The sequence below is a fragment of the Leptonychotes weddellii genome, chromosome 2 (assembly GCF_054177405.1).
Source record: "Leptonychotes weddellii isolate Sample4059 chromosome 2, ASM5417740v2, whole genome shotgun sequence".
NCBI classification, from domain to species: Eukaryota; Metazoa; Chordata; class Mammalia; order Carnivora; family Phocidae; genus Leptonychotes; species Leptonychotes weddellii.
This window is the reverse complement of record NC_138370.1, coordinates 160,216,229-160,239,676: the sequence shown is the minus strand read 5'-3', so window position 1 is coordinate 160,239,676 and position 23,448 is coordinate 160,216,229. Positions and strand designations below refer to the sequence as shown.

The window sequence follows — 23,448 nt, the reverse complement described above, 5'->3', positions numbered from 1 at the left end:
TTTTTTTTTTTTTTAAGATTTTATTTATTTGTCAGAGAGAGAGAGAGCGCACAAGCAGGGGAGCGGCAGGGAGAGGGAGAAGCAGGCTCCCTGCTGAGCAAGGAGCCCAATGCGGGACTTGATCTCAGGACCCTGAGATCATGACCTGAGCCCAGAGCAGGTGCTTAATCGACTGAGCCACCCGGGCATCCCCATATACCCTTTCTTGAGCAGAGAAATTATATTTATCATTTTACGGTTTACAAAGCATGTTACGTGTTTTTGCATTTAACACTTTGGCAAGGTGTTGATTATGATTTTCCGCCTTTTACACAAGAAGAAACTGAAACCCATACTGGCCTGAAGTTACTAAGTGTCACTGCCAGACTCCGTCTCCGATCTTTAGGTCTCATGCTATTTCTATCCACAGCTCCCTCAGTGAAGCAGTTTGCATGTGGCTGCTCGGAGTTTGACTTAAATTTTGGTAAATCCCTTTATGCTGAGTTCCCTAGCCCTTACTACATCATCTCAGCCTTGGGTCACTGCAGTGCCCTTTGGCCTGGTTTCCAGTCCACAAATATATATGTGTGCCTCAAATGTATTCCCCATAGCAGATCTGATCATGTTACTCTTACTTAAAAACTTCCAGGGCCTTCCTCTTGCTCTCAGGACCAAGACCTTTGCGTAGCCTTTAACACATCTGCCTCTGCTTCATGCGCACTGGTGGGCTTATCAGACTTGACATTTTTTTCTTCCTACTCAGGGCTTTTGTGCATCCGTCTTGCCTTCTGGAACACTCCCACCTTGCTCTTTACTTGAACCCCTTAGCTAAAATCTCACTTGTTCCGAGAGGCCTTCCCCAATTCCCTGGATTAGGTCAGGTTATTGAATTAGACCTGCACTCGTGTGCATTTCCTTCTAGGCATTTATGATAGTTGGAATGATATACTGTCTGATGTGCTTATGAGTGCCCCCCCCCCACGATGAGACTGTCAGTGCCCTAAGGATCCTTTCGCTTTGTTCACTGTTGTGTCCGCAGTATGTAGCACAGTGCTGACTTAAAGCTAGAGCTTAATACATGTTTGTTGAATGCTAAATACATAGCTTTTGAGTAAATAAGATGACCATATGACTGTCTTCAAAGTGCCAGGGCTAACTGTAGAACATAATGTGATCTTGTAAGATTAAATCTTACGGTCATGTATTCATCTCAGTTGTCCAGATGGCCAAATGGTTCTGTTACGGCTTTTAGAGAAAATTTTGAGAAATGATCATTTCTCATAGAAAGAAAATTGAAGTTACTTTCATTTTTTATTTCTGAAAATTTGGAAATATTTAGGTGAGGAAGTAGCTGTCTGCCACCTTGATGATGGTAATGATAGTAACTTACTTCTGCTCTGTTTTGATAGTGGCTCCGAGTCTTTATTGTACCATTTGAGTGAACTGAAAGGAATGGCTTCGTGGAAGCAAAAATATGAACCTCTTGGACTAGATGCTGCAGGAATTGAAGGTAGTAATTTAATTTTTCAATAGAATACATTAAACACACTTTCCTTACTAGAAAAATGATGTTTATTTATTTCTCTTCAGATGCTATTACCGCTGTGGGTTCTTTCATACTCAAGGCAAATGAACTTCTTCAGTAAGTATTGGGGATACCTGGAATCATTGACCTGAGAATATTTTATTCTAATAAGCAAGAACCCAGCAAATTGTCATGATTTTCTTAAAATGGGTTTTATATGCTTTTATCAAAGTTATTACCTTTACGTGATTAAAACAAGCCAATAACACAGCCGTCTCATCAGTTAAAGTGGTATTATACTCTCCCCCACCGCCCCCATCCTCACTCCAGTCCCCTCTCCAGGGGGAATCCTTTTAACTCCTGTAACTGTTTCTGTTTGTAGTTCTTCTGCAGCTTACCTCCATACTTCTAAGTTGTGTAACTGTACTACATTTCTTTTATTTATCCAGTTTTAGAAATTCTTCTTCTCTGTGTTTGTTTTTCCTAGACTTTGTTTTCTTCTTTCTGCCTTTATCACATCCTTAGATTCTTCCCCTGTCTGCAGGGCAGGATCACACCCTGGGGCCCCCTCAGTCCCTGATGGCTCCTCCTCTGCCCCCCCCCCCCTCCCCCGGCAGCCCTCATGCAGGCACTTGGGTGCTTTCTCTTAGGTCCAGACTTCATGATCTCCTTTGCTTCATGCTTCCTTTAATCACTTTGTTGGGAAACATCCTCCAGTGACTTACTCAGGAAGTAGCTACAAGACAATAAACTGTGTGTCTTTTCTCCTACTTTCACACTTTATTGATGGTGTCCAATGGGTATAGGATGATGAAGGGGAAATCATTTTCTCAGAGAAGTTTGAAAGTATTGCTTCATCGTATGCTGGCCTTTTTGTGGCTGATGGAAGGTCTGGTGCTTCTGATTCTCATCCCTCTGTGGGGGTTTTTTTCTTTCTCATCTCTCAAAGCTTCATTCTTTATCCTTGATATGTTGAAATTTCACAGTAGTGTTTTTAGATATGGGTCTTTTCATTACGCTGATAATAAGAAAATACCATTTGAACCTGAATTCTGTTATTATTTTGGTAATCTCCTTTTCTTTTTTTTTTTTTTTAATTAGATTTTTGTTCTAGAAACTTGGTTGGTCAGATATTAGGCGATGAACTGATCTGTGTCTTCTGTTTTTCCTCACATATTTCCCATATCTGTGTCTTTGCTGTTTCCTGAGAAATTTTCTTGACTTATTTACCCAACATTGTCATTCATCGTAGACATTTATTGAGTACTTAACTATATTTTAAACATTATTCTAGATGCTGAGGATATAGCAGTGAACGAAACTGGTAAAATCTTTATGGATCTTATATTTTAATGTGGTGAGATAGACAATAAAGAAATGAATGATTAAAATATATAGCAAGGCAGATAGTGTGAGTAGTGGTGAGAAAAACCAAGCAGGGAAGGGATGCGATTTCACATAGGGCAGGCCTCGCTGAGATGATGATGTTGTAAGAAGTGAGTCATTGATATTTGGTAAAAGAGACAGCAAGTGTGGAGGCGCTGACTTTGGAGCATGCCTCGAGAGCCACTGCTGAAGTGAGTTGAGCAACAGAGGGTGAGAGATAGAGGATGAGTTGAGAGAGGAGGATGGGCCACGTTGTGTAGAGTCTGTAGGCAGTTGGAAGGACTTTGGCTTTTACTCTGGATATAAGAAGAAGCAGTTAAGGTCATGGAGTGAAAGGATATGACTTAGGTTTTTAAAAGATCCTTTTGTTGGGATGCCTGGGTGGCTCAGTTGGTTAAGCGACTGCCTTCGGCTCAGGTCATGATCCTGGAGTCCCGGGGTCGAGCCCCACATTGAGCTCCCTGCTCAGCAGGGAGTCTGCTTCTCCCTCTGACTCTCCCCTCTCTCATGTGCGCTCTCTCTCTCTCTCTCATTCTCTTTCTCTCAAATAAATAAAATCTTAAAAAAAAAATAAAAAATTAAAAAAAAATAAAAGATCCTTTTGTTATTTGCTTAGTTTTGAGAATAAATTAAGAGGGCAACGACAGAAGCCAAGAGAGAAATGGTGGTTAGAATCCAAAGAGGTCAGAATCTGGGTATGTTTTCGGGGCGCCTGGGTGGCTCAGTCTTTAAGCGTCTGCCTTCGGCTCAGGTCGTGATCCCAGGGTCCTGGGATCGAGCCCCGCATCGGGCTCCCTGCTCGGCGGGAAGCCTGCTTCTCCCTCTGCCACTCCCCCTGCTTGTGTTCCCTCTCTCGCTGTGTCTCTCTCTTCAAATAAATAAATAAAATCTAAAACAAAACAAAACAAAACAAAACTGCTAAAAAAAAAAAAAGAATCTGGGTATGTTTTCAAAGTAGAAATAACAGGATTTGCTGAATGATTGTGTGTGGATGGTAAAATATAGGAGTCATGGGTAATTATGAGTTTAGGTCCTGAGCACCTGGAAGAGTAGGATTGACATTTACGGAAATAGAGAAGACTTGGGAGAGAATATATAAACTGTATGTGTGTATTTTATGTTCCTCAATATGGGTTTATCTGGTATTTTTATGATTAGATTCAGGTTATACATCCCTGGCCAGAATACTACATAACTGGAGGAGTGTCCTTCTCAAGGTGTCACATCCGGAGGCAAGCAAATGATGTCTGTGTCTGCCCTTCCTTAGTGATGTGAATTTTGATGACCTGGTCAGTGTGTCAGCCATATTAAATCTGAAATGTCTGTTAGATAGCCTCATGGAACTGTCCAATACATTGTTGATCATATGAGGCTAGTATTCAAGGGAGGGGTCCAGGCTGGACATGTCAGTTTGGGAGCCATCAACACATTGGTGTTATTTTGGGCCATAAGACTGGATGAGGTAGTAGTGAGTGTGCTTAGAGAAGAGGACAGATCTAAAGACTCCAGAGATGGACATTCCAACATTTAGAAATGCGGCTGATGGGGAGCTAGCAGAGGAAGCTAGAGAGGCAGAAAGACTAGGAGAGCGGGTGTCCTGTAGGCTGAGGGACGGAAGCGTGGTAAGAAGGAATGAGGGATCGGTTGTCAAATGCTGCTAAGTCAAGTAAGATGAAGACCAAGAATAGAACAGATAATCAGAGTATTACTAGAATCGATTATTGGTGACCTTGATTGGAGCCATGTCATGGAGTCGTGGAGCTGTTGGAATACAGAATGAGAGCAGATGCAAAGAAACAGCAGATGTTGTCTCTTGAGGAGTTTTATTGTAGTTACAAATAGTTGGGGTTTTTTAATCTTCTTACGATAGGAGCAGTTAGAGCATATTTATATATGATGGGGTGTTCTGGAAGGGGAACGATTGATGGTGGAGGGAGGAGAGGATTGCTGGAGTAAAAGTACGGGAGGGGTTAGCTATGTGGGGCATTGGGGAATGGGCTGGAAAGATCGTGTATCCACAATTGCGGGAGAGAAGGCTGTGGAAAGGGTCACAGACGCTAGTATCTGGGCCCATGGGGGCTTGCGGACGTTCACTTCCAGCTGTTCTTACCATCTTAATGAGATGAGGCAATGTTATGTCAGATGGAGGTTAAGGGTGGGAGGTGGTTTAAGAATAAAGGAAAAGCTGTGAGCCGGTTGTCTCAGGCAGTGGGAGAAAGAACGGGCGAAATAGGCAGATGCTGCTGGTGCTGAGGGCCAGTTGGGGAGCCCTTGTGAGAGTAGAAGTGACCCCGGTCAGCGAGGCTGCTGGCTCTTCTCCAGCCGGGGCCAGCCAGCTGTGCCGGGGCACAGAGCAGATGAACACTTAGATTTGCTAGGCTTCATGACCAAAGTGAAGCCAGAGTGGGGTGAGGGAATTAAAGTGAGGGTATGATTCACATGAACCTGGAATTTGAGCTGGTTTGGGGGGGAAGTGGGGACATGGTGTGAGTGGGAGACAGGGAGGAGAGGTGGGGAACCAGTGGGCAGTAGTCTTGGGGAGACGAAAGCTGAGGTGCTGGAGAGAGGTCCCTGGGAAGAGAGGTGGTTGTTAGTGAGTGGCATGCTTGACATTGAGAGTCAGAGACGGGGCGCCTTGGTGGCTCAGGTGGTTAAGCATCTGCCTTCCACTCAGGTGGTGATCCCGGGGTCCTGGGATCGAGCCCCACATCGGGCTCCCTGCTCGGCGAGAAGCCTGCTTCTCCCTCTCCCACTCCCCCTGCTTGTGTTCCCTTTCTCGCTGTGTCTCTCTCTGTCAAATAAATAAAATCTTTAAAAAAAAAAAAAACAAAAGTCAGAGGGTTCACGTTGGCAGTGCTGGGGTCTAGGCTGTCAGCTTTGGAATCGGTAGTCAGGTGAGGTGGACGACGTGACCATTACTGGAACCTTTGCATTGAATTCTTTATCGCAGCAGCCCTAGTCTTTCAGTTTCCAAATGTGTTTTCTTACTTCTTTAATCATTTTTCAAAGCTGTGCTCTTGCTTTGTAGAAGACATCTTCTCAAATCTCTGAGGACATTAATTAGATATTTTTAAGAGCCTGCCGTTCCCTGAATGATCTCCCGTTCCTGGGTCACCTTTCTGTCTGTCTTGGTGTCTTGTTGCAAGCTCTCTTCCGGTACCTGCTGCTCCGGTGTTTACTCATGTTTATTCATGAGGCGATTTGAAGTTGCTTGGAATCTGTGCAGACAGGGGCAGCAGAAAGCCGGCTTCGGTGCCCTGCCCGGGACGTGCAGAGCTGTGCCATGGGCCACCAGCGCCCGCACGGAGCTACCTCGGTTCTTCCCAGTTTACGTGCTTTCTTGGGAGAACTCTGTTCGTTCGTTTTCGTTTGGGAGATAAACCCGTAGGCGTTCACGTTTTGGGGGAAAGGACATACTGACTGCTCTGTATTTCAGTTTGTCCTCCTGTGTCCAGCCCTGTGTGTCATCCCGAGGGCTGCTGTCGAGCCTGACGTTCCCAAGGTTGAGTGTCCCTGGGATGTCGCAGGCCGGAAGTCTCCTTGCTGGATGTCCTCTCCGTGTCCTGCGTGCGGCCGCCTCTGTTAAGCTTTGTCAGCCTCGTGTCCTTTCTGACATTTCTGAAATTAATTTCTTTTCTACTGTCCTTTTTGTTTTTGTGAGTTTATAACACACCCCTCCCCACTGCTCCATTATCATTTTAATGGAGTTTTAGAAGGTAGAGGTTGGAGACACACTTGTGTTCAGAAGACAAAATGAGAGGAGAGATGACATTGCTTTTCCCCTATGTTGAATTATTTTTTGGTTCACCGTATTTGCAGAGAGTAAATATAAAATATTAAGCTTTTTGTGATCACTTTTCAATATGAATGCAAGGTAGTTTATTTAACTTCTGGCTCGCTGGAAGTAAGTTGAATATAGCATTATTATTTTAGATTATAGATGAAGAAATTGAGGCAGTGAGAATTTTGATGTTCACCTGTAGCAGAGCAGGGACTGCCTGCTGGGTGTGGGGAGGGGGTCAGAGTATTGATTGGGAAAGACAGAAAGGAACTTTTCTTCCCTTTTTCCATTTTTGCCATAAGAGAGTTTTGATTATGTTGCTTGGTAACATCAGAAATGTCGCAGTCTTTTTATGTCAAGTGTTTTACTCTAGAGAGCTAGCTTAATGATACTGACCCACCTCTCCAGTAGTATGAAGCTTCTTGCTTGGAAAGGGCTTTGAGATTTAGGAAAGAGAAGTGCAAGTATTACTTGCTTAGAGTAATTATCTTGTAGATGTGAGCTTAAAGAGATTTTTTAAGCAGTGATACCCCTGTCCATATTTAGAGAGAGTTTCATCAAAATGAACATGACTTCCACTTATAATACTTAAATTTGGGGGGTCCATTTCTGTAAAGCTCAAGGAAGTTCAGTTTTTGAGATCAGTTACTGTAAGCATCAAAAACCAACTTCCAAAAATAATGTCCACTGATACCAGAGGCAGTGACATAGTACAAATTTATAATCATGACTTTCTGTTGGCATTGATGTTTTTTCTTACCAGTGAGTATTTTTTTAACTGAGAATAATGCTGAAAACGTTTTTTTCCCTAACTTCTTTTATTTGCAAAGTTGGAAAAGGATTTCATACTTTACTGAATGCTGGGAAAGGCTATTACACAGTTTGTGGCAAGGCTGTTCTAACCAGTTAGAATCTGAGTCATTTGCTTTATTTTTGAAAAGAACCAGGATTTGCTCTTCTGAAGCTTTATTTTTAGGTATGTGTTTGATTTGTAAAATCAAAGGTTTAAATGTCCTCCAGATGGGATAAAAGAGAATGGTAAGGAGTATTATATCCCACAACAATTGAACGATGATACATGAACCACACATCATCATTTTATTTCTGATTTCTTTTAGTTTTATATTTTCAGAGTTACAGATAGTAGTATGAAAAACCTCAAGGCGTTTTTTTGCTGATTTCTTTTATCTTTTCAGAGTTATAGATAGTAGTATGAAAAACTTCAAAGCGTTTTTTCGCTGGCTTTATGTGGGTAAGTTAATTGAATAAAGCATTCTTGTTACCTTAACACTTCTTTAAAAACTGTGGGAGTATCAATTTAGAATATTTCAGTTATTCCGATAAAATTTCAAGTAGCCGTACGAGTAGAGCGAATGGTGTAAATGACCCCTCTTGTACCCCTCACGGGTGTCAGCGGTTTCTACGCGTGGCCCGCCTTCCTCCTGCACCCCAGGCCCAGGCCCCCCCCAGACGTCACTTGTAGCACCGATTGTCCCTGTCACTCACTGCTGATGGTTAACATTTTTTTTTTTTTAACCTTGTAACTTCTCCTTAGGTTAAAATAACACTTTTGAATCTCTGCTATGTATTAAGCACTGGTAGGTGTTAGGTTTTTTAAAATGAGAGGGGGGGAAGACAAAGATCTGGCCTCTGCTCTTGAGTAGCTTATTTTCTGTTCTGTTTTTTGATCTTCTGTTTCTAGATGTATGCCATCCGTTAGGGTAGCCAGTAGCCACCTGTGGCTCTTCAAATTATTTGAAATTATAGGGCACCTGGTTGGCTCAGTTGGTTAAGTAGCTGCCTTCAGCTCAGGTCATGATCCCAGGGTCCTAGGATGGAGCCCTGTGTTAGGCTCTCTGCTCAGTGGAGAGCCTGCTTCTCCCTCTCCACCGCTTGTGCACTCTCTCTCTCTCTCTCAAATAATAAATAAATAAAATCTTTAAAATAAATAAATTAGTTGAAATTATGTAAGTTACATGTTTAGTTCTTTAGTCACGCTATGCACATTTGAAGTACTCTGTGGCCACACACTGTTAGTGCCACATTGAACAGCACTGAACAAGAAGTTTCTAGCATCCTTTCCATCAGACACTAGTGCCCTAGCTAACTAGAATGCAGACCACTCGTTGCCTTTCTTTGTGTCTCCACAGTGTCTTTTCATTTGTAGTTAGTTAACCAGGATTTATTGACTTGATAGTGTTTTAATGCTTACTCTACAGCATGTGCATATTTTACGGAGGTCCATTTGTACTATTTTTGTGACTCCCCCCCCCTTAATATCTTTGAAATAATCCAGCATACATTCCCTTCCAACACAGGCAAAATTTAGTTTTAAATGGGATTTATCCCACGTTTGTTAAAATTCTAAAGAGTAAATAAAATAGAAGTTAAATTATCTGTAATGTGCTCATATCTTTTAAACAAATGCCCAGATCTTCAATTCTGATATCTTATAAACAGACTTTGTATTTGTCAGCCTAATGTAATTGCTTATGATAAAAAAAGAATGGGATCCGCAGATGTTGGCATTTAAAATTCTTCATTTTTTTCTCAAAACCGTACCAATGCTAGCCATAATGGGGAGCCAGAGTGTTTATCAGGCCAGCCTGTTTAATATCAGAGATGCTGATTAGAATAAATTACAATATTAAAACTGAATGAGGTCTTCGAAATAATTTTCTTTTACAGAAGAGGATTGGTTTTACTTGTAATTACTGGAGTAGTTGAGGCAGTTTATATTCTTATTGCATGTCCTAACTCTAATGAGAAGTCTGATTAGAAGAGAAATGAATTACTGCTCAGTCCTTATCATTAGAGCAGGGCATTGCAGAAAGCACGCTGGATCGGAGAACCAGAGACCTCATTATAATCCCGGCTCTGCCACTCGTTAGCTGTGTAGCCTTGGTTTGCTCCTTTGGAAAATGGAGCCTCTATGAAGGCAGGAACTTCTTTTATACCATTGTATCCCCAGCACCTATAGTATGCTCAGTGAGTAATTTTTGGACAGATGACTGAATGAGTGGACTAGATCATGACTTGCTTTTCAGATAATTTAGAAGTTTGAACTAATTAAGAACAGTTTCTAAAATAATCTGTGTTTGCAGAATCACATCCAGCATGCTTATTCCTGACTGAATGCAATTAAGAAGGATATTCAAACACTGTGCAGAAACACGTGCAGCGTTCCTCTTGACTTTTAGGTGAACATAATATAAAAACACAACCCTCAGAAAGTACAAAATGAATATTAAAGAGTCTGTAAATATATGTATACATAAGTGTATGTATATACACAGAAGTCTTAGTGCAAATATCTTTGTGTAGCAAAAGACCCAGGGGAGAGAAACAAGTTTGTTTGGTATTCTAAGGCTTTTGGAGGAATTGCTTGCAGATTTTAGGAGAAGAAACGCCATGTGTTAAGAGAGGAAAGAATCCAATCTGCACACATTGCCTTCGTACAAAGCAGCCGTCACATCGGTCTGTCCATAGTGGCAATGGGTTGAGTTGAAGGAGAAAATAAAAAATAATAGTTTAGTAGGATCGTTAGGCCGGCCATTTTAAACCTGAAAATACAAATAAAATTTAAAGTCTTCATGTTTTAGTATTTAGAAGGAAAATGTTTTCCTTGGTGAAAAGATTTCTTTGGTTGAATATTGAAGATTTAGTCCAGTGAAACATATTTAGTCTTTGAAATATATCTGTATTAAAATTACGTTTGTAGCTTTCCTTTAAAGACAGTTTTTTGATTTCTGTTGCCAGCAATGTTGAGAATGACGGAGGACCATGTGCTTCCGGAGCTGAATAAGGTAGTATGTGGTAGTATGTTTTCCAGCACGTTACTGCTGCTCTCGCTGAGCTCAGCGTGGCTGCTCGTCTCGGTGTTCTTACACCATTGCTAGTTTACAAGATGTCAGGCTGTGGATGCTAAATACAGCTTAGTAAGCCTTTTTTTTTTTTTCCTTTAAGAAATTTGTTTTTCATCACAAAATACCTTTACCATGGCTATCTAATTTTATAATTTTCATGTTTATGTAAGATTTTGTAACCTGCATTATGTAGGGTGCTTGTATTCTTTACCTTCCTTAAGTTTTGAATGCATTTTTATTTCCTTGGAAATCTGGTACTTTAGATATTAGTCCCAGTGCTGATGTCTGGTAAACAGTTTTTCTGACTACAAGGATTGTGACAAGTGGCCGTGGACTTTCCTTTAAGTAAGAACGTTCAGACTAGGGCAACATTCCCGCCTGATTTCTGTGTGAGCATCACTGTTGAGTTGTAGGTCTTCACTCAAGTCAAGGTGACTTCTCTGGACGTACAGTCTCCTCTTCCAGAGCAGGGACCCTGCACACACAGTCTTAACATAAGGCCTAAAATAATAAACAACTTTAGGCCATAAGGAATTCTGTAGCTATTAGATTAGCTGATTGGAAAATGGGTTTAAAATGTTTAATTACATGCTTGTCAGAGCCTCAAGATTTCATATTTTCACAGTTGCGTAATCTTTTGGATTTCTGTTGATGTTTCTTTGAAGCAATGTTGCCTCTTGTATCATGGCTTTTAGTAGATAGTAAAAAAAAGTCACATTTATTATTATAAAAATATATCATGGCTTTTAGTAGATAGTAAAAAAAAGTCACATTTATTATTATAAAAATATAAGATCTATTGGGAAGCTTTCTTTTGTCTTGATTTGTTTTTCTTTTCCTTTTTGGTTTTGATAGATGACTCAAAAAGATATCACATTTGTTGCCGAATTTCTTACTGAACACTTCAATGAGGTAGGAAATTGGTATTTATATAATGTTGTTGTTTGTTTTTTTTTTTAAGAATTGCAATAAACCTGGGTAATGGTGAGAAGTAATCACATTTAATCTAATTTAATTGACATTTTTAGCAGTTGTACTTTTTAAACTATTGAACTAATTAATGGCAATACTTATTTTAGAGCCTTTATAAATTCAACTTTTGTTTGGATATGTGTCATACAATCAAAAAGAAAAAGATAACTGCCACTAACAGCTCTCTTCAAAAATAAAGGCTTTCATTAAGCTTAAGAATTTTTTTCTTTCTCTTTTGTGAGTTGACTTAAGAGTTAAACTATGTTTATTCTTTCTAGGCTCCAGACCTTTATAACCGAAAAGGAAAATACTTTAATGTTGAAAAAGTTGGTCAGGTATGGGCTTTGATTGAACTTGGTTATTACTCTTTTTTAGAAATTATTAAAAACTGGGGCGCCTGGGTGGCTCAGTCATTAAGCGTCTGCCTTCGGCTCAGGTCATGATCCCAGGGTCCTGGGATCGAGCCCCGCTTTGGGCTCCCGGCTCAGCGGGAAGCCTGCTTCTCCCTCTCCCATTTACCCTGCTTGTGTTCCGTCTCTCACTGTCTCTCTCTCTCTCTCAAATAAATAAAATCTTAAAAAAAAAGAAAGAAATTATTAAAAACTAATGTTAAAACTTTAGCAGTGTTAGTCTTTATTATTCAAAGTTTCTGGAAAATAATGCAGTGACAGCTTACACAGCAGCCCTGTTCTTTTAGTAAAGTAACCAAAAAGGAGCAGTTTTTAGACTTTTGGTCTCAGAACTCTTATATTCTTAATAATTATTGAAGACCCCAAAGAGTTTTTGCTAATGTGGGTTATATTTATCAGTGGTAGATGTTAGTAGGCATTAGAAATGAAACAGAATACAAAATTATTTAAAAGTAACAATAATTCCACTTAACCATTACATGTTAACATAAATATTTTTAATGAAAAATGACTGTGTTTTATAAAACAGCTTAGTGAAGAGTGGCATCGTTTTGTAGTTTTGCAAATCTCTTTGCTGTCTGGCTTAATAGAAAACAGCTTCTCATTGCTTCTTTAGTCGGTTGTGTTGGGTTTCTATGGTCAATGTATGTAAAGAAAATCTGGCCTCACGTAGGTTTTAGAAAGGGAGAAGTATTGTAATGGCTTTTTCAGATAATGTGGATGTTTTTTGATATTATACCAAGTCTTGATAAGAGAGAGTGTCTTAAAGGTTGGCTTTAATGTGGAATCTAAAATTGCATCAGTGAGCTTTTCGTACTCTGATATATTAAAATCCATTCATCTGTCTTCTGCTGTGAATGGATCTTTTACCCGTGCATGATTTTGTAATACTATGTATTGGTCGTTTGGAAAATACTGGTTCACTGAGTTATGCAGATCTTCCAAATGCTGACACGTTTCTCCATGCAGTATCCAAAAGTCACATTTATGAATATCCGTACCAATATCATCAGAAAATCTTTAAGTACGTACTGTGGCTGTCAAGCACACAGTGGCAGATTTAGATTTTCCAAAATTTTAATTTTTGCTTAAATGTTTAAATTTTATCATTGGCAACAAATACTGCCAGTTGTTTTTCTTAAAGTGACAGGCTTGCTTTATTTTCAAGAAACTGTCTACCAAATACCCACGTACAAATGATCATAGCTTATCTGCCAGTCATTCTTTCAAATAAAAATGGAATTCCATTGACAGCAACAAAGTGCCTGGCTTAACCCACAACTCAAACAATTTCTTAAATGTTTTTTCCTCAGGGTCGCCATTGTACTTTGGTATCTGCAAAAGTGCTTTATGTATACTTCCCAATCCTCTCACAGAGAACAGTAAAAAGATTTGTACTTCAGGGTTGAGATTAAATAAAATTAATTATTTTATTTATTTATTTTTATTTTATTTTATTTTTTTTTAAAGATTTTATTTATTTATTTGAGAGAGAGAATGAGATAGAGAGAGCATGAGACGGGGGAGGGTCAGAGGGAGAAGCAGACTCCCTGCCGAGCAGGGAGCCCGATGCGGGACTCGATCCAGGGACTCCAGGATCATGACCTGAGCTGAAGGCAGTCGCTTAACCAACTGAGCCACCCAGGCGCCCTAAAATTAATTATTTTAATAGCTTCATTAAATAATAAGTGAAACCGTCAGTAAGTGGCAGAAAGGAATACAATGCCCACTAGTATGGCTTGAGGCCACCACCTTGCCTCCCGGTACCAGCACTTTTCCCCACCTGTGCTTTTGACCCTCAGTGCAGACGTCAACACAGTTGAAAGGGCAAATACCATTCTGACATTATGAAAGTAGTATTGACCGCATTATTCCTTAAAGCATCTTTGGGGCTCCCAGGGGTCTGTCGACCACACTTTGAGGACTGTTGCCCTAGAGTAGATCGACAGTTGATACTTTTTTTTTTTTTTTTTAATTTGAGACAGAACGAGAGAGAGAGAGAGCACATGAGAGGGGGGAGGGTCAGAGGGAGAAGCAGGTTCCCCGCCGAGCAGGGAGCCCGATGCGGGACTCGATCCAGGGACTCCAGGATCATGACCTGAGCCGAAGGCAGTCGCTTAACCAACTGAGCCACCCAGGCGCCCAAACAGAATCACTTTTTAAATAGAATAATGTTAACTATAAAGTCTGTGAAGCCTTCTTCTTTGTTTACAACACTTAAAATTTTGATTTGGTGTTAATTCTAGTACTTGAAAGATGAAGATGATGATCTCGTGTCACCGCCTAACACAGAAGGAAACCAGTGGTATGATTTTCTTCAAAATAGCAACCACCTTAAAGGTATTTAATGAACTTAGTGGATTTTGGCCATGTTTATACTTGCTTTGAGACCACTATATTAACTATGATGTTGCTGGACAATTACTGAATATTTATTTCAGGTCTTTAGATCATTTGTGCCTATTGTTTTTGATTAGAGAAATAGCAAAATAACAAATAGTATATGACATTACCGTGATAGAAAACATTCTGAAATTAACTGCGATGGGGTAAGATTGCTTATTCTCAGGTATTCTTATATGGTCTGTTTTGTACCCTATAAAAAAAAAAGGATATTGGGAAGAAAATTATAGAACCTGCTAGTGAGAGAAGTCTGGCTGATTCCAGTCTGTTAACTCCTAAAAGCATAGTGATGCTTAACTGTTCTCCTGAGATTGTAGGTTTGTGTGTATTTGTGCCTTTCATTCTCTAGGATCTTGAAATGTTGGTATAGGAAAATGATCCAGCATTACTCGGGATGCAACACAAAAGAGCAACCACTAAATATATCAGAACTCCACTATTTTAGATGCAGATATTTTTGAAGCTGTATTTCTTTGCTTTCTCACAGAGTAATCTGATCACAGCCTGTCAGTTTCTTGTGTCCCTAGAGTAATAGCCCTGTGCATGTAGTTCCTCCCGTAATGCCCCCAGGAGCCTAGGGGGTAGGCACCTGTTATCCCCATTTCCTAACAAGGAGGCTGAAGGTCAGAGAAGGCCCAAGACCACACAAGCTGGTACCTGGTGGAACTAGGGTGCTGCTGACCTCAAAGCCTGAGTTTTTAACTCGACTCAGTGGTAACCTCTGCCACTCTGTCTGGTTGCTGTTTATCTGAATAAATTAATGAATGAATGAGGATGGATGGGGGAAGGAGAGAATTCTCTGAAGCTTAGAACTTGGCTTGCTGCTCTTTTGTTTTCATGTGAGAAGTCCAAATTCTTTTTCAGAGCAGGACATTTTGTATTGCTTGAGATCTATTAATGTCAGTTATTGAATGGAGGGAGAATAAAGCCATTGCTGTTTAATCAGGATGCATCCCCAGCCTGAGGAAGGCTCATGGCAGTGTGCCAGGAGTGGTGGCACCTGAACCCTGTCTGGGAGTGGGCTAATACTGGTCCTGGGAACGTGGATGGGCTAAAAATAGGCCCTACCCCTTTTCTCCTCACATCTTCTATGCCTGAACAGGAAGGCCTAATCTTAGCTAGGGGCCTCATATTTAACCAAGATAACACTTCGTATTATTAACTCCCTCACTTAAATGCTCAAGGTTTTGTTAGTATGTGAATTGGAACAAACTCATTAATTCTCCAGTTTCTTAGTCTAGTGTGAAGAAATACAGACTCTCATTATGGAACTGTTTCTGTTTTGTTTTTTTTTTTTAAGATTTATTTATTTATTAGAGAGAGTGTGGTGGGGAGGGACAGAGGGAGAGGGAAGGAGAATCCCGAGCAGATTCTGGGCTGAGCATGGAGCCCAACGCAGAGTTCAGTCCCACAACCCTGAGATCACGACCTGAGCCGAAACCAGGGCTCAGACGCCCCACCGACTGTGCCACCCAGACGCCCCATCATTATGGAACCGTTAAGAAAACTTTCATGAAACTTCTTTCTAGCACTTTGCAAAAATCACGTGCTAACTATCTGCTACATGTACTTTCTCAGGGTACATGAGGGAGCGTCGGTGTTGTACGATGGGTGAGAGTTGGTGCTCTGGGCCGTGGGGGTTGGAACCTGCTCTACGACTTCCTCGTAGTGTGGCTGAGAGCAGACCGTCTAACCTCTCTGTGCCCCAGTTTTCTCCTCAGTAACACGAGGACAATAGTAGTGCCTCCCTCAAAATGCTGTTGTGAAGATTCAGTAAATGTAGATAGAGCACTTGGTGCCTGGCTCATGGCTCCTGAGCAATCAGGATGTTAGCATGTGAGCTGTTGTTACTGAGAACACTTCTGACACTAAAATGGGAGGTTTTTCCTCCTCAGACCAATTCTGACACCAATTGGGTGTCCTGCAATCGCGTTCTGATGCTAACTACCCAGACTCCACAGCTTCCATGGCTCAGTCCCACAAGACTGCCTCTGCTTCTGACTTCAGTCCTAAGGATCAGGTCCCTGGGTGGCCCACATTTCTGTCCTCACAACCCCTCCCCGCCTTTCAGGTTGGTAATTTGCTAAAATGGTTTACTGCTTTATTATAAAGATACAAGTCGGAACAGCCAAGTGGAAGAGATGCATAGGGCAGGGTATGGGGAGAGGGGCTCAGAGCTTCCGCGTCTTCCAGCAGCCGGAAGCTCTCTGTTTAGGGGTTCTTTATGGGGTGCGATGGATTAAATCATCGATTACTGGTGATTGGACTCAACTCCAGCTCCTCTCCCCACCCTGAAAGTTGGGGGATGAGGGCTGAAAAGTCCAGGCTTCTCTTGGGGCTTAGTCTTTCTGGCAATCAGTCTTCATCCTGAAACTACCTAGGGATCCACCCAGAGTCGCCTCCTTACACCAAAAGATGTTCCTGTCACCCTTATCACTAAGGAAATTCTGAGGGTTTTAGAAGCTCTGTGCCAGGAACCAGGGACAAAGACCAGATATCTTTCTCTGCTCCCACAGCATCTGTCACCTGTGGGGAGCTTAAAATGTTAACTGATTAAAACCCATTTTGCCAACATAGCTGGGATATGAGATGCCTCGAGTGAGGGAAGCCTACAGAGCTCAGGAGAAGAGGGTGGTGAGCCTGGGAGCCCGAGGGTTGGAGTCACAGGTGTGGATTCTTCATCATTTTCACACCAGGCAAATTGCCCAAACCTCGTGAGCCTCATTTTTTTTAATCTGTAAGTTGGGAGAGCGCGGTGCTTACTTTTACAGCTGTTGTGAGCAATAGAAGTAACAGAAAGGAATCTAGCGGAGTCGCTACCAGTGAACGCTGAATTATGTATTACTTTCTACTGGTAAAGTAGCCTTTTGAAAAGTAAAGTGCTTATTTACACAGCACTAGGGTCTTGTCTCTTGCTTCTGTTTTTAGTATTACACTCTTCCAAAACATTACTGGACTGCTGTTGTCACACCACTGTGGCAGAGTAGAGAACGAACTCTATTATGTGTCTTGTGGTTCCCAAATCACCCCTTCCTTCTTATACCCAGCGGAAGCATACTGTCGGATTTGGGTGGGGAAAATAGAAAAGAGAGTGTCAAGCTGCTAGGACTCGGCCTGCAGTGAGTGTGGTGGGTTTTAGTGGGCCAGCAGCAGGGGATGAGGAAAGAAAGGCGGGAGGCCACAGTCATGCGTGGTGAGGTTGTGTGAAGGGATAATGAAGCGACCAGGGAGATCGCTGCCGCCAGAGATGCGGTGCGGGCTGCCTCGGACAAGAGATTATTTTCTGCTACTCATTTGGTTTACTATAGCTTTGTGTTTTTGTTTCTTTTCTTGTTTGAAACCAGAAAGTCCTTTGCTGTTTCCATATTATCCTCGAAAATCATTGCATTTTGTGAAAAGGCGGATGGAGAACATTATTGATCTGTGCTTGCAAAAACCAGCAGTAAGTTTGAAAAAGAAATACTTGCCTTTGTGGAGGAGTGAGAATCTCTACAATATGGGGCTCACTTATGTAAACGATAACAGTTACTAAGGTGAGCCGTATGAAAATGCTGCTATTCACCTTTTGGCTGACAAAAATGGCAGGCTCGTTGGGCTCACCCTAACATTTCCTCTTATTGTTAGTTTCTTACATAAACTAAAAGGTAAACAAATAACAAGGTTATTGAGAGTGTTGGCATCCTTATTATCTTATTTGTTCCCAGAACAAACTTCTTGTAAACGGTCTTGGCTAGAGAGCTGTCTTGCGTCTAGCTCACTGCCGCAGGAGGGCAGGTCCCTGCCTTGAGACAAGGAGATGGGCTGGGAGTTCTTAGTCTGCGCCTCTTTCCCGTGTCCTTTTCAGAGTTTCTTCTGTCTCTTTCCCTTGCTGTTAGGACTGTCATTGAAGTTTCTCATGTGAAACCTTGGTGATCTGGATGGTTTTTTACTAGACTTGAGCAGTGAAGGTCAGGGACTTTCTATAGAGTACCTGTGTGTATGTAAATGCTTTAATGGGGTATTGTTTTAATCTGTTTTATTTAGGATGTCATTGGAAAATCGATGAATCAAGCAATCTGTATTCCATTATATAGGGATGCTAGAAGGTAATTCTGTTTACTTTTTGGGTGGTAAAATTCAGCGGCCAATTTAATTTTTTCTTACCTTTTTTTCTTTTGTTTTAGTCAGGACTGTACACGCAGATTATTCAAATTTCCCTTCCTGTAAGTGTGTGTTTCTCCCCATCTCATGCGAGAGAAACAGTTTTGTTCTCTGCTGTGACAGCTGAATATCATGTTTTGACATTAATTTTTTTTCCTTAGGTGGAATAATAAAACCTCAAATCTACATTATCTTCTTTTTACTATTTTAGAAGATTCACTTCATAAAATGTGCATCTTAAGGAGACATACTGATATTTCCCAGTAAGTATTAATCTAAAGTTTGAGTTTGAGAATGAGATTGTATTATTTTTAATAATAAACATACAGTTTCCCTCCCCTACATTTTGGGGTTCAGTTAAGCTACCTTATGACTTTAGGCTTGTTGCTGAACTGTTCTTAGTCTTAGTTTTCACATCATTAAGAGGATAATGCCAAATCAGGAAGCTATATGATCCCTTCTGATTCTAGATTATTAATTTTGTACAGGTGTAGCTGTGACTTGCAGGATTTCTTTAGCGTTAGGAAAAATACAACAGTGGAACACTCAGGATTATATCTCATGAACTTGTAGCAGTTCAAAACAGTGGTTTGGGTTCCTTATAGGAAGAATTTTTGCCTCCGGCTAGGTATGCCTTTCATTAAACAAGAGGCCTGCCTATAGAGACTTCTTTTGAGAATCTGAAGTAAAAGTTCTAAAAAATAAATCACATACAGAATATGTGTTTCTCAATATATTCGTTTTTAGTCTCTCAAATGGTTTTTAATGTGAATTTGAAGGAAATGTTTTGAGACCCAAGATGGGGCCAAAGAGAAGTAATTTAGTTGTCCCAATTGTCCTTAATTTTATAAGGTATCTAGCTACTTGAGTAACTGAGATTTTAAAGCAAGTTGTAATTTTGATGGAGGTTTGTCTATCCAGGTGTTTAAATTAGCTGTCAGTGTTGCAGAATGAGCATAATGGTATTTTGGGTCTGGGACTTGGCTGTTTAGGTAAATATACTAACACTGACAATCATGTTCTTTCAAGCATTTCGATCATTGGCTATCCAGGTTGTTCCACAGTCTCTTTTTTCTCCCCTTCTTTCTTCAAGATCTGTAAGTAACGGTCTAATTGCTGTTAAGTTTGGGAGCTTCACATATGCTACAACCGAAAAAGTGAGAAGAAGGTAAGTCTTGAATCTTGTTTGGATGAGATTGTTCACATGTACAAATGATCTGTACAAAAATGTGGTTAGACTCAGGTACAGTGATGATGTTATGCCCACGAGGCCTTTGTAACTTGCAGCAGAGGACACAGGATTGCTCAGATAGTTTATACTTTGATTGACTTCACAATTGAATAGAACCTTACTGCCCTTCAGGGGTTTATAGAGCCCTGGTTTCCCGTGATTGATACTTCTGAGCTCCTCTGTCTGTTATGAAAGCAAGGTGGCTCCAGGGGGATGTGGCTGAAGTTCTTGTTATGACCAACACTAACATGAGGTGGCCTCATTCTCCCTGCTCTGGGATGTTCTTAGGATATAAAAGGGTAAAAGTACCAGAGCTGTCCCTGAGGCTGTGGGGTGGACACTCATCACAGGCCAATTTTTTTCTCACTCTCTTTTCCTTACGTAAAAGGAGATTTTTATGAGAATGTCTTTGAAGTTGTTGTGACTTTTCCTCTGTCAGTCTTATTTTTACTTCTCAGTCTAGTCAGCTCTGTTTGTTTAGGCAGTAGATATCTACAAGGTGCCATTCGTGGAATTTCCACAGCCTTAAGGCCTGACTACTGGTATCAGGAGTTTTCTGGAACTGGACCAACCTCACCCTCCCAGATTTTTCTTTTTTCATGATGACCTCTTTTTAGGGCCTCGTTCTATCTGTGAATAATCACTGCAATCGGTAACTGATTTTAGCACAAACTAATGATGTATTTTTAGTGTACTAGTATAGAATGTCACCTGGTTTTTGTTGTATTAATTTTTTGCGTGGTACCACAGTACTTGCTCCGTAGTCCTGATCATCTGTGATGTAACAGAACGTCCTTCACTTCTAGTGCCTACAGCTGCTTAGACGCACAGTTCTATGATGATGAGACCGTAACAGTAGTTCTGAAAGACACTGTGGGGCGCGAAGGGAGAGATAGACTCCTGGTCCAGTTGCCGTTGTCTTCAGTGTATAACGGCGAGGATGCTGCAGAGTATCAGTTCACTGGGGCCTACTCCACAAGGTAACTAACTCATCAGTAAGAAAGTCTTGCTGACCTAACAATTAAATGCTTTTGAATGTGTATCGTACATTCTAGCTCCTCAGGTATGCTAGACAGTGCTTACTGGGGATAGGAAAGTCGGCTGAGCAGACGTACTTTTCTTTAAAAAAAATGCTGGCTTCAACAGCTCTTCTGCCCTTTTGCTTTACAAATAAATCAAGAGTATTTGCTCAGATAAGGTGGGGAATTATTTGGAGTGGTGAATGGGGCTTCTGTGCTATTTTTAAGGGTAGCATTAACCCCAGTTAATGATAGAATTAGTTATTTTAGATTTGCTCCTAGTGGTTTCCTTCCAGAATTAGGACCTCAGTAGCCACATGGAGGTACACAGCTAACTCTAACCCTTCTCTAATTTAAAAAATGTGTCTGTTTGCTTTCCTTGAGCTGGAATCAGAAACCTTAGTAAGATGCCATTCTGGCTATTTGGAATTGCAGTATTTTCCTAGGATATAGGAAAATACTTTTTAAACAGTGGCTGATAGAATTATTTTGGAAATGGGAATATTGGTAGAAATCGAACCCATGGTGGATCCTAATACTACCCCTTGTAACCAGGGAGAAGATCGCCTTTTCATTCTGGGGTTGGTTTTTCCCCTCTCCAGGCTAGATGAACAGTGCAGTGCTATTCCCACACGTACCATGCATTTTGAGAAGCATTGGCGATTACTGGAAAGTATGAAGGCTCAGTATGTTGCTGGGAATGGTTTTCGCAAAGTGTCCTGTGTGGTAAGTATTTACAGATTGTTTACTGACTGAGAGTAACAGGAGGAAGTGACTTTGGATCTATAAGGTCCTTTCAGAAAGTGTAAACATTTCGTGGTGTATTGCCTTTATTGATTACGAACATGTTGTGGTCTTAGCTATGTAGCTTTCTCGTTCTGAGAAAGCTGACTGAGGAATACAATTCTAGATGTTACTTATTTATTTATTTTTTAAGTAGTCTCGACACCCAACATGGGGCTCGAACTCGTGACCCTGAGATCAAGTATCTCATGGTCTTGCGACTGAGCCACTAGGCGCCCCTAGATTTTAATTATCATGAAATTGTCACTGTTGTATATAGAGATCCTTTTACAGCAAGTGAGGCTAAGTTTAGTGATTTTGTTGTAAATTGATGGGAAAGTAACTTTCATACAAAACCATTCTTCAAGCTTCTCATTTCTTATATATTATGCATTAGTTCAGCCATTAATTTAGAGAGTCTTTATTTGACCTTTTCTTCTCCAGTTAAGCTCAAACCTCCGTCATGTAAGAGTATTTGAAATGGACATAGATGATGAATGGGAGCTTGATGAGTCTTCGGATGAAGAGGAGGAAGCCAGTAATAAGCCCGTGAAGATAAAGGAAGAGGTGCTGTCGGAGTCGGAGGCGGAGAACCAGCAGGCCAGAGCTGCTGCTGCAGCTCCGGACGTAGTCATCAAGGTGGAAAAACTTGACCCTGAGCTGGACTCCTGATCTAGCTTGCCCTTATGTTCTCGGTATGTCAGGGAGGACATGGGATATGGACGAAGATGTTTTGGACCACTTTTAATTTTCTTTGTATAACAAAGAAATAAACCATACATCTTATCTTTCCTTATTCTGCTTCAGCTTCTTAGTAGTAGAGTCACTATAATAGACTTTTTTTTTTGCCAAGATTTCTTTTTAATACTGTGTGCAGAACTCATGTTTAAAGAAAACATAAATTGAATGTGAGGAAAATTTCAGTCTTTTCTGTTAAAAGATAGGTATCAGGAATCATTCCTATATCAAGAAGAAATTACATTTAAATAGTCATTCATCACTGGAAGTTTTGATGCTTTAATATTTTAAAAACATAGATAACATTTATTCCTCCTTTTCCATCTTCCCTTTTCTAGTTGATTCTCAGTCTCCAGAATGCTTTCCAAAAGTATGTTTTCAAAATTATACTGCTTTACTGTGATGCTAAATAAGCCAGAAGATGGATACTGTCTTTATGATCTAAACAGCAAAAACACTGCTTGACACCTACATAATTATCTCATTTTGTTACTGGATTTGAGCTCTGAATCCTTTGAATTGGCAGCATTTAGATGTGTCTTTTTCCTCTGTTTATAATCGGTCAAAGACACATGGCGGCTTTCTGTGCAATGCCTTATGAACACAAGAAACGTGGGATCAACTAAGCCTAATTTAACATTAGTGCACATGAGCTTCTGTTGATTTCCTGGTGCTCATTCCTAAAGTTGAGTAGTATTCTCATGAGACTTTCCAAGAGTTTCCGTTTTATATATGAATTCTAGTATCAGTTCACCGATAAATGAAAGCATCACTTTTTGAAGCTTTAAATATCTTTAGGCAGGAAAATATACTTTAACCACATGAGTGGGTAACTGCCGGATTCTGTGTCATTTGTCTGTTTCTTTAATAGTACCTGTTGCACTTGGATTTTAGGTACATCATGCTTTAGATACTCCAGGTACCTCAGATGGTCTGATCTGTGTCAGTTTTGAAGGGAATACTGACAAGAAGCCACTGCTGTGTGTATGAGCTTGGCGATTAGAACTATGATCTTCAGGAGCCCGGCTGTGCCTGCATGCGGCCTTGCACATAGCAGGCCTCGAACACGTTTAATATGTAATTTACATAAATGCTTCTTGGTGGTTGGTCAGTTTCATGGCATTGTGCAGATGTCTTGAATTAGCTTTTGTGAGCAAGAAAGGTAATCTCTCAGGCGACATTATAGCTTGTTAGAATAAATTGCAATTTCACAAT

General features: G+C 40.7%; 1 protein-coding gene across 1 annotated transcript in view; it reads left to right on the top strand.

Moving 5' to 3' along the window:
* ANAPC4 (anaphase promoting complex subunit 4) overlaps positions 1-22,291 on the top strand; it is a 36,719-nt gene extending 14,428 nt beyond the window's left edge. Inside the window, exons 13-28 of the mRNA XM_081812534.1 lie at positions 1,031-1,048; positions 1,278-1,489; positions 1,570-1,621; positions 7,868-7,923; positions 10,431-10,477; positions 11,393-11,449; positions 11,788-11,844; positions 14,166-14,259; positions 17,667-17,764; positions 18,346-18,407; positions 18,486-18,524; positions 18,624-18,725; positions 19,556-19,630; positions 20,500-20,673; positions 21,315-21,438; positions 21,940-22,291. Of these exons, the coding sequence (XP_081668660.1) occupies positions 1,031-1,048; positions 1,278-1,489; positions 1,570-1,621; positions 7,868-7,923; positions 10,431-10,477; positions 11,393-11,449; positions 11,788-11,844; positions 14,166-14,259; positions 17,667-17,764; positions 18,346-18,407; positions 18,486-18,524; positions 18,624-18,725; positions 19,556-19,630; positions 20,500-20,673; positions 21,315-21,438; positions 21,940-22,167 (1,495 nt within the window). The 3' untranslated portion in view covers positions 22,168-22,291. The remainder of the gene's footprint in view (positions 1-1,030; positions 1,049-1,277; positions 1,490-1,569; positions 1,622-7,867; positions 7,924-10,430; positions 10,478-11,392; positions 11,450-11,787; positions 11,845-14,165; positions 14,260-17,666; positions 17,765-18,345; positions 18,408-18,485; positions 18,525-18,623; positions 18,726-19,555; positions 19,631-20,499; positions 20,674-21,314; positions 21,439-21,939) is intronic.
* Positions 22,292-23,448: the final 1,157 nt, after the last annotated feature.